Source organism: Tupaia chinensis, unplaced genomic scaffold (assembly GCF_000334495.1).
Source record: "Tupaia chinensis unplaced genomic scaffold, TupChi_1.0 Scaffold000018_1, whole genome shotgun sequence".
NCBI lineage: Eukaryota > Metazoa > Chordata > Mammalia > Scandentia > Tupaiidae > Tupaia > Tupaia belangeri.
In genome coordinates this window covers 1,788,843-1,802,411 of record NW_006159448.1, presented here as the reverse complement: position 1 = coordinate 1,802,411, position 13,569 = coordinate 1,788,843, and the positions used below count along the sequence as shown (strand labels likewise).

Here is a 13,569-nt window from a genome sequence, read left to right as displayed (position 1 = left end):
GTGAAAGAACTGGTATTAACGTGGGCCTAATTGTGTTTCTGTCCACATTCTGAGGACAACCAGGTCATTAACATTCCCACTAAGAAATCTGCCAGTACTTAATTCCAGCTGAGCGTTACCTGGGTGGAGAGATGAAACTGGACTACCTGTGTTCCTTTGTGTCCATTCCGTTTCATTTTGAAAGGAAGGAGTAAAATCATGAGTAGCATGGATCTCAGTTGGGGGTAGAGGGAAGGGAATTGGGGTGACTTAATTGCATGGTTACCTTAAGCCAGACTGGAGATTGAGCGCATTAACAAAGGCACAGCCTGGGAGACCAAAATGAACATCTTGACTGAGTTAACCTATTCCCTATCTTGAGAAAAGAAACTCAGACATACTCTTAAATGCATTTTAGATTTATTAGATGTGCATATTCAACACAGAAGTCTTAATATCTTTCATAAATATCTTTCATAAACATTTCGTTATTCATATGCATTTTTCCATGCTCTTTGGTCATTCAGTATTCATATACAGACTTTATAATCATCTGAGGGAAGTTGGCTATGTAGTCAATCTTTTGCTTTTTGCCTATAAAATGGCTAACAAAGGATTTTCATCCTGTGGTCACAGTGACAAGATATTATGGAGGTACCTTTGATCTGTAATCCTAAATGATTCAAAAATGATATAAATAAATTTAAGTTCTTTCAAATACATTCTGCCTTCAACTCGTTTTTATTCTCCTGAGTGTTCTCAAAGTTTGTTTCTGAAATGCTGCAATTCAGGCTCACTAAAGTTTGAGGAAGTGGGACTTTTTACTCACTGCTTAGACAAGGCCATGGAATTTAAAGTGTGAGGTCACAGGGCAATAGCATAACTTGGTGTTAATAGCAGCAAATTCCAGAGACTGTGCTCTATTAAAACAGCCTGTGTAACATGAGAAAGGATATTGAACTCATACTTTGGCCTGTAATTTTATTCATTTATGACCTTTTCTTCCTTATAGATTCCTATATACACCATATTCTTGTCTCAGATACTCTGAACTCAGCAGCGGAGTGGAGAAAGTCCTTCACTGTCTAAGGTGACCAATGCTAAAGAAGAGATGTTGCCCTGTATGAGGTACTTTTGGAGGCTTGAAATAGCAAACCAACTGCTTCCAGCCTGTGCAACAGGCCCTGCCTAGACCATCAGTACCACAGATTTCCATGCCGCTCCCCCAGCATTGCCATGCCTATTTATACGTTTAGACACTATAGTTCTCAGTGCCTTGTCCAAATGCACTCAGTAACTCAGTTTCCTTTCTGCAAAATAATTTACCTAACAGAATTACAGATAGCAGCAAATACTAAAAAATGACAGTAAAATGCTTTCCTATAGAAAATGCTGTATCCGGGATTTGAACTATTTTTATTGAATCTGAGTAATATAAATCTATTCCCATTATCGTGGATAGTACATGTTTATTCTAAGGTCTCTCAAAAGTTAATTTCAGAACAAGCATCCTTTTCATTGAGTCCAATTTGTTATACATGGGAATGGGTGCCTATTTTATTTTTTCTTTAGATAAGACAAATATTATTAAGCATCATAGTTTTAGAAATGGCCTATTCTTACCAATAATATATCAAATATAATAATTAGCTTTTAGTCTGTATTCAACATTTTGAACATTACAAAAACACTTATTTTTAATTTTTTTCTGATCTTTCTCAACTTTTTTTGTTAAATAATTATTCTCTCAAATTCCAGCTAACAGTACTCCTGAGAATACATCTTATGACAGTCTTATGCACATACACATAGATACTTTAGCCATTACACATAAACATTCAACACATTACATTCAACACATTTAAGGTCACCTTAAATGGAACAGATGCATACATCTGAAAAATCTCAGTAGTCCTAGTAGAAAACAGTCCACTCTGTAAGGCCCTATTTGTCAGAGTAGAGGCTTTTTTGCAAGGTACAACATTACTTAGCTTATTAAGAGTTTTGAACAGACTTCCAAACACTAGCGTGAAGAAGTCAGGCTAAAAGGCAGACAGACCAGCATAATCATGTTCAAAACAGCCCAATACTTAAAAAAAAAAATTAATATATATACATATATATAATGTGTATATATATATGTGTATATATATGTGTGTGTGTGTGTGTGTATATATATATATACAAAGGTATTTAAGATTCATATCAGATATTCAACAATCTTCTTTGACCCTTTCACTTTTTAAATTTCTGATAGAATTATACAAAGAGAATTTGATTCAACAATTAAGAAACTGACAAAACACGTACACATGTATAGAGACACATAGCTCCAGTGCTTATAATTACCAAACATAAGGCCTCTAAAGCTAATTGAGCAGCATAATTTTTAACAGACAAAATATATTAGTTTGGAATCATAAAACCACTTACGTGTATATTTCTGCACTGGAGAATTAATTCAGTATCAAGTGTAAATGATACGAAAATATCTTAGAACATAGAGAGGCCTTTTACCTCAATTTTCTGAATCTTTAGATTTGAATTTTTTTGTCCTTTAATCTTTAACTCACAAATATCTTTCATTCTCTTAGTAAATGGGACCATAACCCCGAGTTGTGTTTGAAATTATAAATCAAAATATGCACAATGCCTATTTAATAAGCAATTTTAACAAAAATAATTTTCTTTTATAATTAGGGTGGGTTTAGTAGCTCTTCTCTTTATATACATATATATCTCACAGCCAACACAGTCTAAGTTTATGCATACTGAATGTTTTTTAAACTCTTCAATGTAATCAGAGTCTATTTAATTTCAATTTTAAGACTCAAAAACATACATACATACACACACCACACACAGACACATACACACACACACACATCCTGCCATACCAATTAAGGTATGTATATGAGTTTCTATATACTTAGTAGTTATGTATTCATTTTTAAAATAAAATTTTGAAATTCAATTTGAACTCTATGATGTCCAGCCCTAATGTAGAACCAATAGCACATTAGATACTGACCTCACAAGCCTTCTGAATTTTACGCTTTTCTTGAAGTAACTGAACTTCAAGTTAAAGGCCTGTTTGTAAAATATACAAGCTGACTGTATCTGTGAAAAAATTGCTTACTTTATATTTCTTCTTCATAAATTTAGATGTCTTAAGAATTGTAAGAATATTGTTACTATTGGGAAAAGTAATTGAACCAAGTCAAACAACACTAACATTAATATCTGAAAATAGACTCTCAGAGGCAGGCACAGGATATTGTATGGGAAAATAATTGCATTTCCCAGTATTTCCTGATCTTGGCATTGGTATAGTCAGGGGTAGAAGTAGGAATACCATCTCTTTGAAGCTATTATATTTACAGTTAGTTTTTATAGTTATACTGGCTGTTTAAGTTTTTCTTAATTCAGAATTATGCCTGATAATTTATAGAATATTCTCTCTCAAATGTGATTGGTTATAAATGGAATGCTCTTATGGCATTAGTATTTTGATTTACAACATGCAATGAAAATGATAGTTAAAAAATAAATATTGAAAAGTTCGCAGCTCTAAAAATAGTATTTTTCTTCTAAATAGCTGTATTATTGATCAAAACAAAAAATGGCTGCAGACTTGTTATTTAATGTCTCCAAACTAATACTTTCCTTATTGATTATTCTTATGTAAATTGCTATTTGTATAGCCACTTAATCAATATTTTTAAAACTATAAAAATAAATATCTGCAGGAGATGTATGAGTAACCTCAAAAAATTGCATTCTCTTTTTAGAACATTATTTCTTAATATTCCTATAAAAGCAGCACTGTAATAGTATGAATCATAAACAATGTGCAGTGAAATGGCTCTTTCCCCTTATTCCTCCCTAATTTTTATAGTCTTCACACAACTAGATCCTTTAGCCATTGATTTTGAAGATGTTCACAAAACATTATGTGTATTCGCAGCAAAAATCTATGCAGATTTGTGCCACCCATTGGACGTAAAGTGCTGTTTTATAATGAATATTTTTTCTTTCAAGCAAAAGTATTTGACTTTCAGAAAAGTGATCCTTCTCATGTCTTCTCTGCACCTGCAATGGACCTGCCAATTACAGAATTAAACATGAGACTCATCTAGGACTGCATCCGTTTCCCCCAGATCAGTGGGAGTAAAAGGAAACTGGCTGGACAGTAGGGGGTTTTCCATGCCATTTTCCTCACTAATGTGAAGGACAGTGTCTCCATGCTGTAGGAGGCTAGATGTCTCAAGGCCTGTGAAGTCTTCCGGGTCTGAGAGTTGAGTAGAGAGGGGGCTGTGTGCTGCAGCACCTTGTGCTTCTATGTCTTCCTTCTTTTCTCCTTCTCCATCTGGGAGAGTCTCACTCTGTGATCAAAAGGACCATAACATCACGGAAAGTATAGGATGAGTACCAGAGAAGAATGTAAAAAAAATATTCTTATCTTACTGTAATTGGACAAGGAATCAGAAGGCTACTCTCAGTTTCCACTTTTGTTATAGGTAAGATTTTTTTATAGCCCCTTCCATCTTTCTAAGCCTCAGTTTTTTTTTTGGGGGGGCAGGTTTTTGCTATAGGGTGCATGCACTTGCCAGATAGAGACAGAGAGACAGAAAACGAGAAATCATTCCTTGGGGGGATGGCCATGCTGCAATCCCTTCTCCATTCTTCTCTCGGAATCTTGGGCATGCACGCACACCCACCCGGTGTGAGTTTAAGCCACCGGGTCCGGGACTTGAACTACAGTCAACTACATGGGAGTTCAGCAACATAGCCGTTACGCTAACTGCTGGTCCCAAGCCTCAGTTTTCTAACCTGTAACATGACCATAATTTTTTGTCTTGCTTACTTTATAGGATAAAATAAGATAATAATGGTGTCAAAATGTTTCTTAACTGTTAAAGATTATAGAATGTATATAGTATTGTCCCTTTTTTAAAAAACAGTAACACTTGAGAAGAATGTGAAACCCATAGAAATCTAATTATAAGAATCAAAAGAAGACAAAAATCAAAACCAGAAGAAAAATATGAATAAGGAAACTATTAAAACAGTGAGGAAGGTGCCAGTTGGTGGCATAGAGATTAAAGCATTGGATCCCACATGGCTGGCTTTGTGAATTGAGTCCTGGATGTGGTGCCTTGAAAGTCACAAAGGGAATGTGTGCATCCATGTCCAGAATCCCAGGAAAAACTAGAGGAGATGGGATCGTAGCGTAACCATCTCCCATGGGAAAATTATTTCCCACTTTCTCTCTCAACATGCTCTGTAGCAAAAAATAAATAAATAAATAAGAAAAAGAAAAACCAAAACAATGATGATAAAGATAAAAGCAGAAAATTCCTCTTATAAGATATAAAGGCTCTATATTTAAAGGCTTCTTCTAAATTGGTGCTTTTATTCTTTTTTAACTGAACTATCTTTTAACTTTTTTTTTCCCCATAAGGCATGTGCACTTGCTGGAGAGAGACAGAGAAAGATGGAGAGAGGGAAAATGAGAAATCATCCCTCACCTGGAGGGGAGGGATGGCTACACTGCAATCCATGTTCTTCTGTTCTCTTAGAGTACTGGGCACACTTGGGCATGTATGCACACGTGCCTGGCATGATTCTCAAGCCACTGGGTTCAGGATTTGAGCCATGGTCACCCACATGGGAATCTAGTGCCTTGACCACCACACCCCTGCTGACCCCTCAACTATGCTTTATAAACCTGTTTTCAATGGTTATTTTAGCTGCAAAATACTTTTCTTAGAGTTTTCATAACTCAACATATGAAGATTTCTCTTGGTCCTTCTTAAGTAGATATATTTACAGCCATATACTTTTTATTGATTTTCTTTCTCAAAATGGCAAGACCGGTATCTGTCTAAATAACAAAGCATCACAGAAGCAAACTTAATTATATGGAATTAACTTATAAATCTAAGTGGTTCCTAGAAATAAGTGTACAAGGAGCAAGCCTTCCTTGCTTCTCTAGTGTTCTTACCTGTTTGGGGGACAGGCTATGGAGATCTGCGACAATTGCAGGGGAAGAAGTGAGGACTGGTTCATCCATTCCTTCTGGTTTTCTAGATGGGGCTGGGCTGCAGCCCTGTGGTTGCCCTGTGGCAGTAAGTGTGTCTATTGGGGCAGTTGCAGGCTCTGGTTGCGCCTCAATGAAGGTCACAGATCGTTTCTGATCCACTGTAGGTCAGAAGTGAGGCAGTACATAGGAGAGAAATAGGGGGAAAATAGACTGTCAGAGCTTATTAGTTGGCTTTAAGCAGTATTTCTTGGCTTTCCTAAGTAAAATATTGTAGGTTTATTAATAAATGAGAGCACATTTGACACATTTTGTACATATTTTGGTTTCATGCTATATAGAGTAGGATTTACACAGAAAAAAATTATTTTTACCTAGTAGCCTAAAAACGATTTGCGTAAAGCATTATTTGATCACCTCAAAATAACTGCCATCAGGACTTTAAAGTACTTATTGTTCATCATACCTTTATCTTCAGACCTGAGTAAAGAAAATATATCTTTCTGTCTTCAAATTTCATAGTATTAGTGGTTTACCTCAGACTCTTCCATTTCTCTAAGTTTATGAGGGTAGGAAAAAGAGAGGTTGGGAAGGTGAGAAGGAAAACAGGCACTAAATTTTCAGGAAGACTTTTGTCCTTATATGAGCATCTCCCCCAAAAGTGTGCTCATCTATTGCAGCTCAGTTTCTGCAGGCCTTCCCAGCAGAGTTGTATGGCATCATGTCAATGGTAGAGTTGGAAGGGACACAGGAGTCCTCACCAGATGGCTTTGTTTTAGGTTGAATGCTCCTGCGAGTGGTTGACAGCCGAGCCCCATGGCGGTTTCTGGGTTCAGTCTGAGTCTTCTGACGTGACAGTAGAGGACGTCTTAGCTAAAGAGAATAGGCAGAATCAAACTGGCAAGGAGGTCTAACTTACTGGGACGAAACACTTGCACTGAGAGGATCCTCTTTATTTATATGTTTCTGTGGACTCGTGGCTGTTCCTTAGATTTACAGCTAATAAACTTTTTTCTGCATATCTAATGATAAGGTTTTTTTTCCTGGCATCTCCTTGAACCTATTCAGCTCCTTTATGTATGCTAAAAATATTAACAAAATTTAAAATTGTGAATTTGAGAATTTTAGTGATTTTAGCATATAGAACTAAGAGTTATTGCTTACTGCTCAACCTTTGCTCATCTAAAAGTTGTAGCTGAATATACGCCAACTTTCAAAGTGACAATTTATAAATAAGTAAAACCTCACATGCTAGCAAAGTGTTTAGTACCTGGCTCAATGATGAGAAGCACCTATCAAAGGAACAGAGCAAAACTTCATTTAGAGTTTTGTTAAGGAGGTAATACAGGAGAATGTCACCTAAGGAAATGTGTAATGCTTTTCGCTTCAATTTCAGTTTTAAATTACTAATCTCGAAATGAGAGAGAAGGGACTTATTTATCTTTGCCTCTATACAAAAGCAGGCATTAAATCAGCTACATATTAGATCTTCCTCTGTTAATAAGTTTGAGTGGGAAAGAGATTTCTATATGGGACAAACAGAATTATAGGACCACATTACAAACCTTTGCTAATAAGAAGAAGTGGATGTAAAGTAGAAGCTCAAATCTTCCAGCTTGCTTAAGCACTTACCATGTTTTAAAGTTATTCCTACTATTTATTTCATGTAGGGACAAGGCAAGCTATAATCTTAATATATACATGCACATTACAAATTGAATAGATCTTCCATTTCATTGGTGATTCTCTTGTGCTTCAGGGTCTGCTTACCTGCCTCAAGCCCCTCTTCCTCCCCAGCGGCTGCTGAATGAGGAGGTTCTGTTGGCCAGGTTCACTCTGTACACTTGCCACCCTGTCAAGCATCAACAGAGTTAGTGTACCCTGGAAAGAGCGCAGAAGACCATCCTCTGGTGGGTGTTAGCCAAAATCACTTATATGAAAGTCACTTCAAAGATACCATTATCTTTGAAGGATGATTGGGATAGTCCCTGGGATGGGGGTTTTCAAAGGTTTGGAGGGAGGACAAGGCCTTGAAGCCACAAGCTGCCAAAATTGAGATTCTGTTTTCAATTACTGATCCCGTTTCTGTTTCAGCAAAACATTGGTTTGACCACACCCCTGGTTTGGAAGCCACCAAAAGGTTTAAGATAGCATATTCTAATCTCAATTTTTTTTTTCCAAGGGGAAAGGAAAAGGTGGTGACAAACACACACAAACAACTTTGTTACATGGATGGGAACATCTTTTTTTAAGATTTCAATCTAAATGAAAATAAGATGGACAAATATCAAACACATCAGACACAGAATTCATTTGGGTGAAGGGGCACATTCAACACATGTTTGCAGCCTGAAGTCTCTGTGACTACTGAGTAAATGAATAGTCACATGGGTAGACTGTGTTTTTTAAAACATAATTTTAGATTTAAAAGGCTGGCAAGTAAGCTATCATTATATCTCAGGAGCTTTAATATGAAGTAATGCATTCAAATATAGTGCAGTATATAATTGCAACAATCTGCTTCCCCCAAATTTACTGTGTATATGTGTCTTATATGCAAAAGTGACTGCTGGTGGTGGTTACCATTTTAGTGTTGGGTGAAGCTGGGAGTACTGACATGGGCCCATGGTCTTTTTCCATTCTGCATGCATATATAATAGGTATTTCTAATGAGAGTGGGGGGGGTGAAAAAAATATATACTGTGCCCCAGAGAACACTGTAATCCTGTGGATGATGCCAGTGTGATTATTTGGTTAATGGGTAATTAATTTCTGCTTTGCCTTTGCAAAAGGAGAGTCATCTACAGATAGTTTTTTGAATAAAATATTCCACCGAGAATCCAGAATTAGCAACTATCTAGAAAAAAAGAGATAAATACTGTATTTTCTGTTTTTTTGTTTGTTTGTTTGTTTGTTTGTTTTTAGAGAAATGAGCTACCTAAATACCTAGCTGCAGTCATTGGAAGAGAAGGAGCTGGCAAGATGGGCAGTCAGATGCTTCCCCTGTTGTATTATAACTGGTTATCCATCACATACTTGACACAGTCACATCTATCATTCCTTTTAAAGTCATGCATATTTACTAGAAGAAAATCAATGATTCCCAAATGGAGTTCATTAGAGTTCTTGTGAAATAGGCATGTAATTACACCATTTGGAGTATACAGTAGGCAATTTCAAAAAGAATACCAAAAACAGGTGGTTTAAAACTTTTCTATTCTAAATGTCAAGCTCAAAGGATCAATGTACATTATATGACGTTGTAACATATATGACCTTTCTATGGAGATGGAAAATTACCTTGAAAGAATAATGCAACAAATTGTGATAAACATCCAGACTAAGTTGCTGGAATGTTTTAAATGACATCTCCTTATTAATCATATGTTTTAAAACGTGTCTGTTAGATTTTTGGAAAGAGTATTTAATTAAACATATGCACAAAAGTAGAAACAAGTTTCTCCCCATACCAAGCAAAGCTTCCATTGGAATGAATTCTTTATTGACATCTAAATGTTACCTCAGTTCCCTTGGCCATAAAGGGAGGTTAATACTTACCAACTACCTCCCATTAAGGTAGAGAAAAGAAGTTAGTTGATGTAAAATGATTTCAACATGAAAAGTGGCATATATGGCATGCTTTCTTGTTTTACATTTGATGTTTGTAATGAGTTTATTGCTTCTAGAACAATAAAAGGAAGTAGAAAATAAAATGTTTTGAAAATAATGGGGCAGAGAAAATGAAATAGAGGCAGTCCACTAGTCTCATTTTTATTCTGAAATCAGATTGCAAGAAAAATGGTTCAAGAAAAGAAAAGAAATACACATTACTTCAGGGAGTGTTAAATGTTAAAACATAATGGTAATTTTATGATGCTTGTTCCAAGGGAGGATCATAAACATCGAAATTTTCTCTGTGGATAGAGAGGCTTATGTCTAAGAAACGTATCTAGTATATAGCTTTAGTAATGATCTGTTCTGGGTAAATGATATAGCTTTTCATCATGGGATGCACACATCAAAGATGAAATTACAGAACATGTCCTTGGAAATACATTTAACTGATCATTTATATTCTCCTCAGAAATGTAAGGTTAACATATTTATATTTGGAGCATCAAAGCCTGACTCGATGTGTACAGTTAGGTCATACTAATAAAAAACAGCCAGAAAAGTTAGCAATGGAATTAATTGATGCAGAACATGTTTGTTTTCCTGGGGTCTACATAAAAATAAAGTTGGATATAAAAAGTAGTTTCAATTTAGCTTCTCTACACATCATCTAATATTTCAGTCATCTGTAGGATTTGTGATGTATGACTATAGATGTGCGATACTGAACTGAACCAGGAGAAGACCAACGTGTTCACATTAAGCATCTCTCTGCATTATACTCCATTTTCTGCTTTAGTTTTTAAAATAGCCTCAATGTAGCCTTCATCTACCATAATTGAAATAATCAAAATTATTTTTGTTTTTAGGGAAATACTGTGTCTGATTTGATAAAATTTTAAAATACTATACTCCGGTAGGCTATTGAATCCTTTATAATAAATGAAATGTCTACTTCATGCATTATAGTCATGAAAAGTTGAGACCATGCCAAAATATATTGGAGTAATAGAACAAATTCTAAAAACACTATCTTATACAGGAAACTGGCTTCCTGAAATTTAATCTTGGGAATGAGAAATGACATTTCCACTATTTTGGCCAAGTAACAGGGTAAAGCAATAAGATAAAAGCAAATAAAGCTTTCTAAATAGAAGCTAACATCTTACAACATATTTACAAATAAATCATCCCTTGTATTATGGAGTCACTGAAAACTATCACTAGAGCAAACCATATAATGGTCTAGGTTTTAGAGAAGTAAATGCATTTTGGGCTCAGCACAACTGGTGTGACTCACACTGTCTACAAAAGAAAACAAAAACATCTTAGTCAAAATGCATGTAAGTAATTTATAATTTAGGGGAATTTAGACAGTGTTAAGACAATTCTGATACAAATTACCTCTTTTCCCTTATTTCAGCATGATGGTCTGGAGGTATATGTGTATATCTCCAGCATATATACCTAATAATACATATGGGGTCATTGGAGAAGTCATGATGCATTTTTGCATCAAAAACATATAAAAATACTTGGTGACTTTCCAATGACCCAATGTATTTTTCTTTTTGTAGATAGGGTCTTGCTATGTCAAGATCTGCCTCAGCTTCCCAAGTAGCTGGGACTACAGGCCTGCGCCACTTCTGGCTTCTAGATTGCCCAGGCATCAAATTGGTTCACCATGTGATCTCACCCTGCCTAGTAGCGGCATCAATGAGTAAAATGTGGTTAGGCTCAAATAGTGTTTCTTAAAATAAGGAATAGTGAACAGGGACCACTCTGTACTATAATAAAAATTCTTATTACTCATCTCAAATTACAAAAAGAAAAAGATTATAGCTTAAAGTATATTTTATTAAAAAAAAATTGTGTGCCAGTAAGATGGGCACACAGAAAAGTGAATTGGTATTTTTATTTCATTTATTTGTGCTTTTGGTGTCAAGCTTAATATGGCTAGAGAAATCTAGAGGTAGAACACAAGACACACAGCATATCCATTCATGTAGAGTGATTGCCTTGTGATGGGAATGAATAAAGCCAGCACCAAAGGAGTCATAAGGCATTTGCAGAAAGTAGAACGGCCATGCCAAAATCTTTTCTCCATTCTTTTGAAATTTTGGCACACATGCATATGCGCCCAGCATGATTTTTAAGCCTCTGGGTCCAGGACTCAAACCGTTTGTCCATGTGGAAATACAACACCTTAACCACTGTGCCACCTGCTGACCCCAAAGAAAAAATATTCTAAGAGCTGCTGAATTTAGAGATTAGAGGCTGGAATCAGATTGAAAGGGGGAATAATTTGGATCTTAGCTATCCTATAGGAACTGATTTAGCAATGGCAAAATACCAGTGTATCACAGCACAATTTTTTATTTTTTATTTTTTTGCTATAGGGCACGTGCGCTCGCCAGAAAGACAGAAAGAGACAGAGAGACAGAAAGGGAGAAATCACCCCCCAGGGGGGATGGCCACTCTGCAATCCCTTCTCCTCCATTCTCCTCTCGGGATCTTGGGCACACCCGGCGTGAGTTTAAGCCGCCGGGTCCAAGACTCAAACTGCAGTCAACTATGTGCGAGTCTAGCGACATAACCATTACACTAACTGCTGGTCCCACAGCACAATTTTTTTTAGCCATTAGTTCTCAGCTACATAGAAAGGTTTTACACTTCGAGAGTTCTTGCCAAGTTTTTTTTTTTTTTTTGAAGAGATTTTCACTGTAGGGCGCGTGCGCTCGCCAGACAGACAGAGAAAGACATAGAGACAGAAAGCGAGAAATCACCCCCCAGGGGGGATGGTCACGCCGCAATCCCTTCTCCTCCATTCTCCTCTCGGGATCTTGGGCACGCACGCACTCGCGCCCGGCGTGAGATTTAAGCCACCGGGTCCGGGACACGAACCGCGGTCGACTACGTGGGAGTCCAGCGACATAGCCATTACGCTAACTGCTGGTTCCCTTGCCAAGTTTTTATACTTTGAAAATGTGGATAATCATGGGTGGGTTCCACTAAATAGATTATTTTTATTTTTTCACATCTAGATTATATAATGTTGTTCAAACTTGTGCTATATTCTTATTTTCCACTGTGATTAGAGTTACCCTGACAGAATCAAACAGCATTTACATATCTCTTTTTTAAAATTAGAGTTGACTGTCAATTCCTACCTTTCAAAATGCCCTAACATGTCCAAGCAAAAAATTCTAATCTAATATAAACAACCAGTCTTAAGTGCTTAAATAACTTCTGTATTTCTCTATTCTCTTGAAGAGAAAATATGTTCAAAATTTCTATGCGTATTGAAGTGGGGACAGGGAAGGAACATCTACAATGAATTTCTATACCTCTATGAGCAACATTCTCTAAAAGAGAACGCTCTGTCATGGAATTTTATTACAGTTTTTTTTTTTTTTTTTAGAATTATTTTATTTAACTTTATTTATTTCAATTTGACCAGAGAATGACAGAGAGAGAGAGAGAGAGAGAGAGAGGGAAAGTGAGAAAGCAAGCCTTCCGGTCTGGGACTCAAACCACTGTCGGCCATGTGGGAGTCCAGCATCCATAACTACCACACCACCTGCCGGCCCCTTATTACAGATTATTCATTTCCAAGGGAAAGAACACTTTTCCCAGAGTGCAAAGAACACTTTTCCCAGAGCGCATTGTTTCTAAGAGGCTCTTTCTCAGGATGAATCTTTACAAGAAGTCAGTTAACACAGTTTAAAAAAATCCTAGAGGAAAAAATCTTAGAGGAAATTTTTTTAAATCCTAGAGGAAATTTTCAATAAGTTTGCAAAATAGTTATTGGTCTTTACCCATTCATCAGGTTATCTTGGTCTCTTCCTCATTTAGTCCACTCAGTCCAACTTGTCTTTTGTCTAGACTAACAAGTACTTTTTTTTTTTTTTTTTTTTGGGGTGGCTTTTCTGGAA

General features: G+C 36.3%; 1 protein-coding gene across 1 annotated transcript in view; it reads right to left on the bottom strand.

The window, feature by feature from the left end:
* Positions 1 to 3,547: 3,547 nt before the first annotated feature.
* Positions 3,548 to 13,569, bottom strand: part of UNC80 (unc-80 subunit of NALCN channel complex) — a 240,046-nt gene continuing 230,024 nt past the window's right edge. The window contains exons 65-68 of the mRNA XM_006140105.3: positions 7,793 to 7,874; positions 6,784 to 6,895; positions 5,987 to 6,183; positions 3,548 to 4,364 (exon numbers count right to left, since the gene is read on the bottom strand). Coding sequence (XP_006140167.1) covers positions 4,098 to 4,364; positions 5,987 to 6,183; positions 6,784 to 6,895; positions 7,793 to 7,874 — 658 coding nt within the window. The 3' untranslated portion in view covers positions 3,548 to 4,097. The remainder of the gene's footprint in view (positions 4,365 to 5,986; positions 6,184 to 6,783; positions 6,896 to 7,792; positions 7,875 to 13,569) is intronic.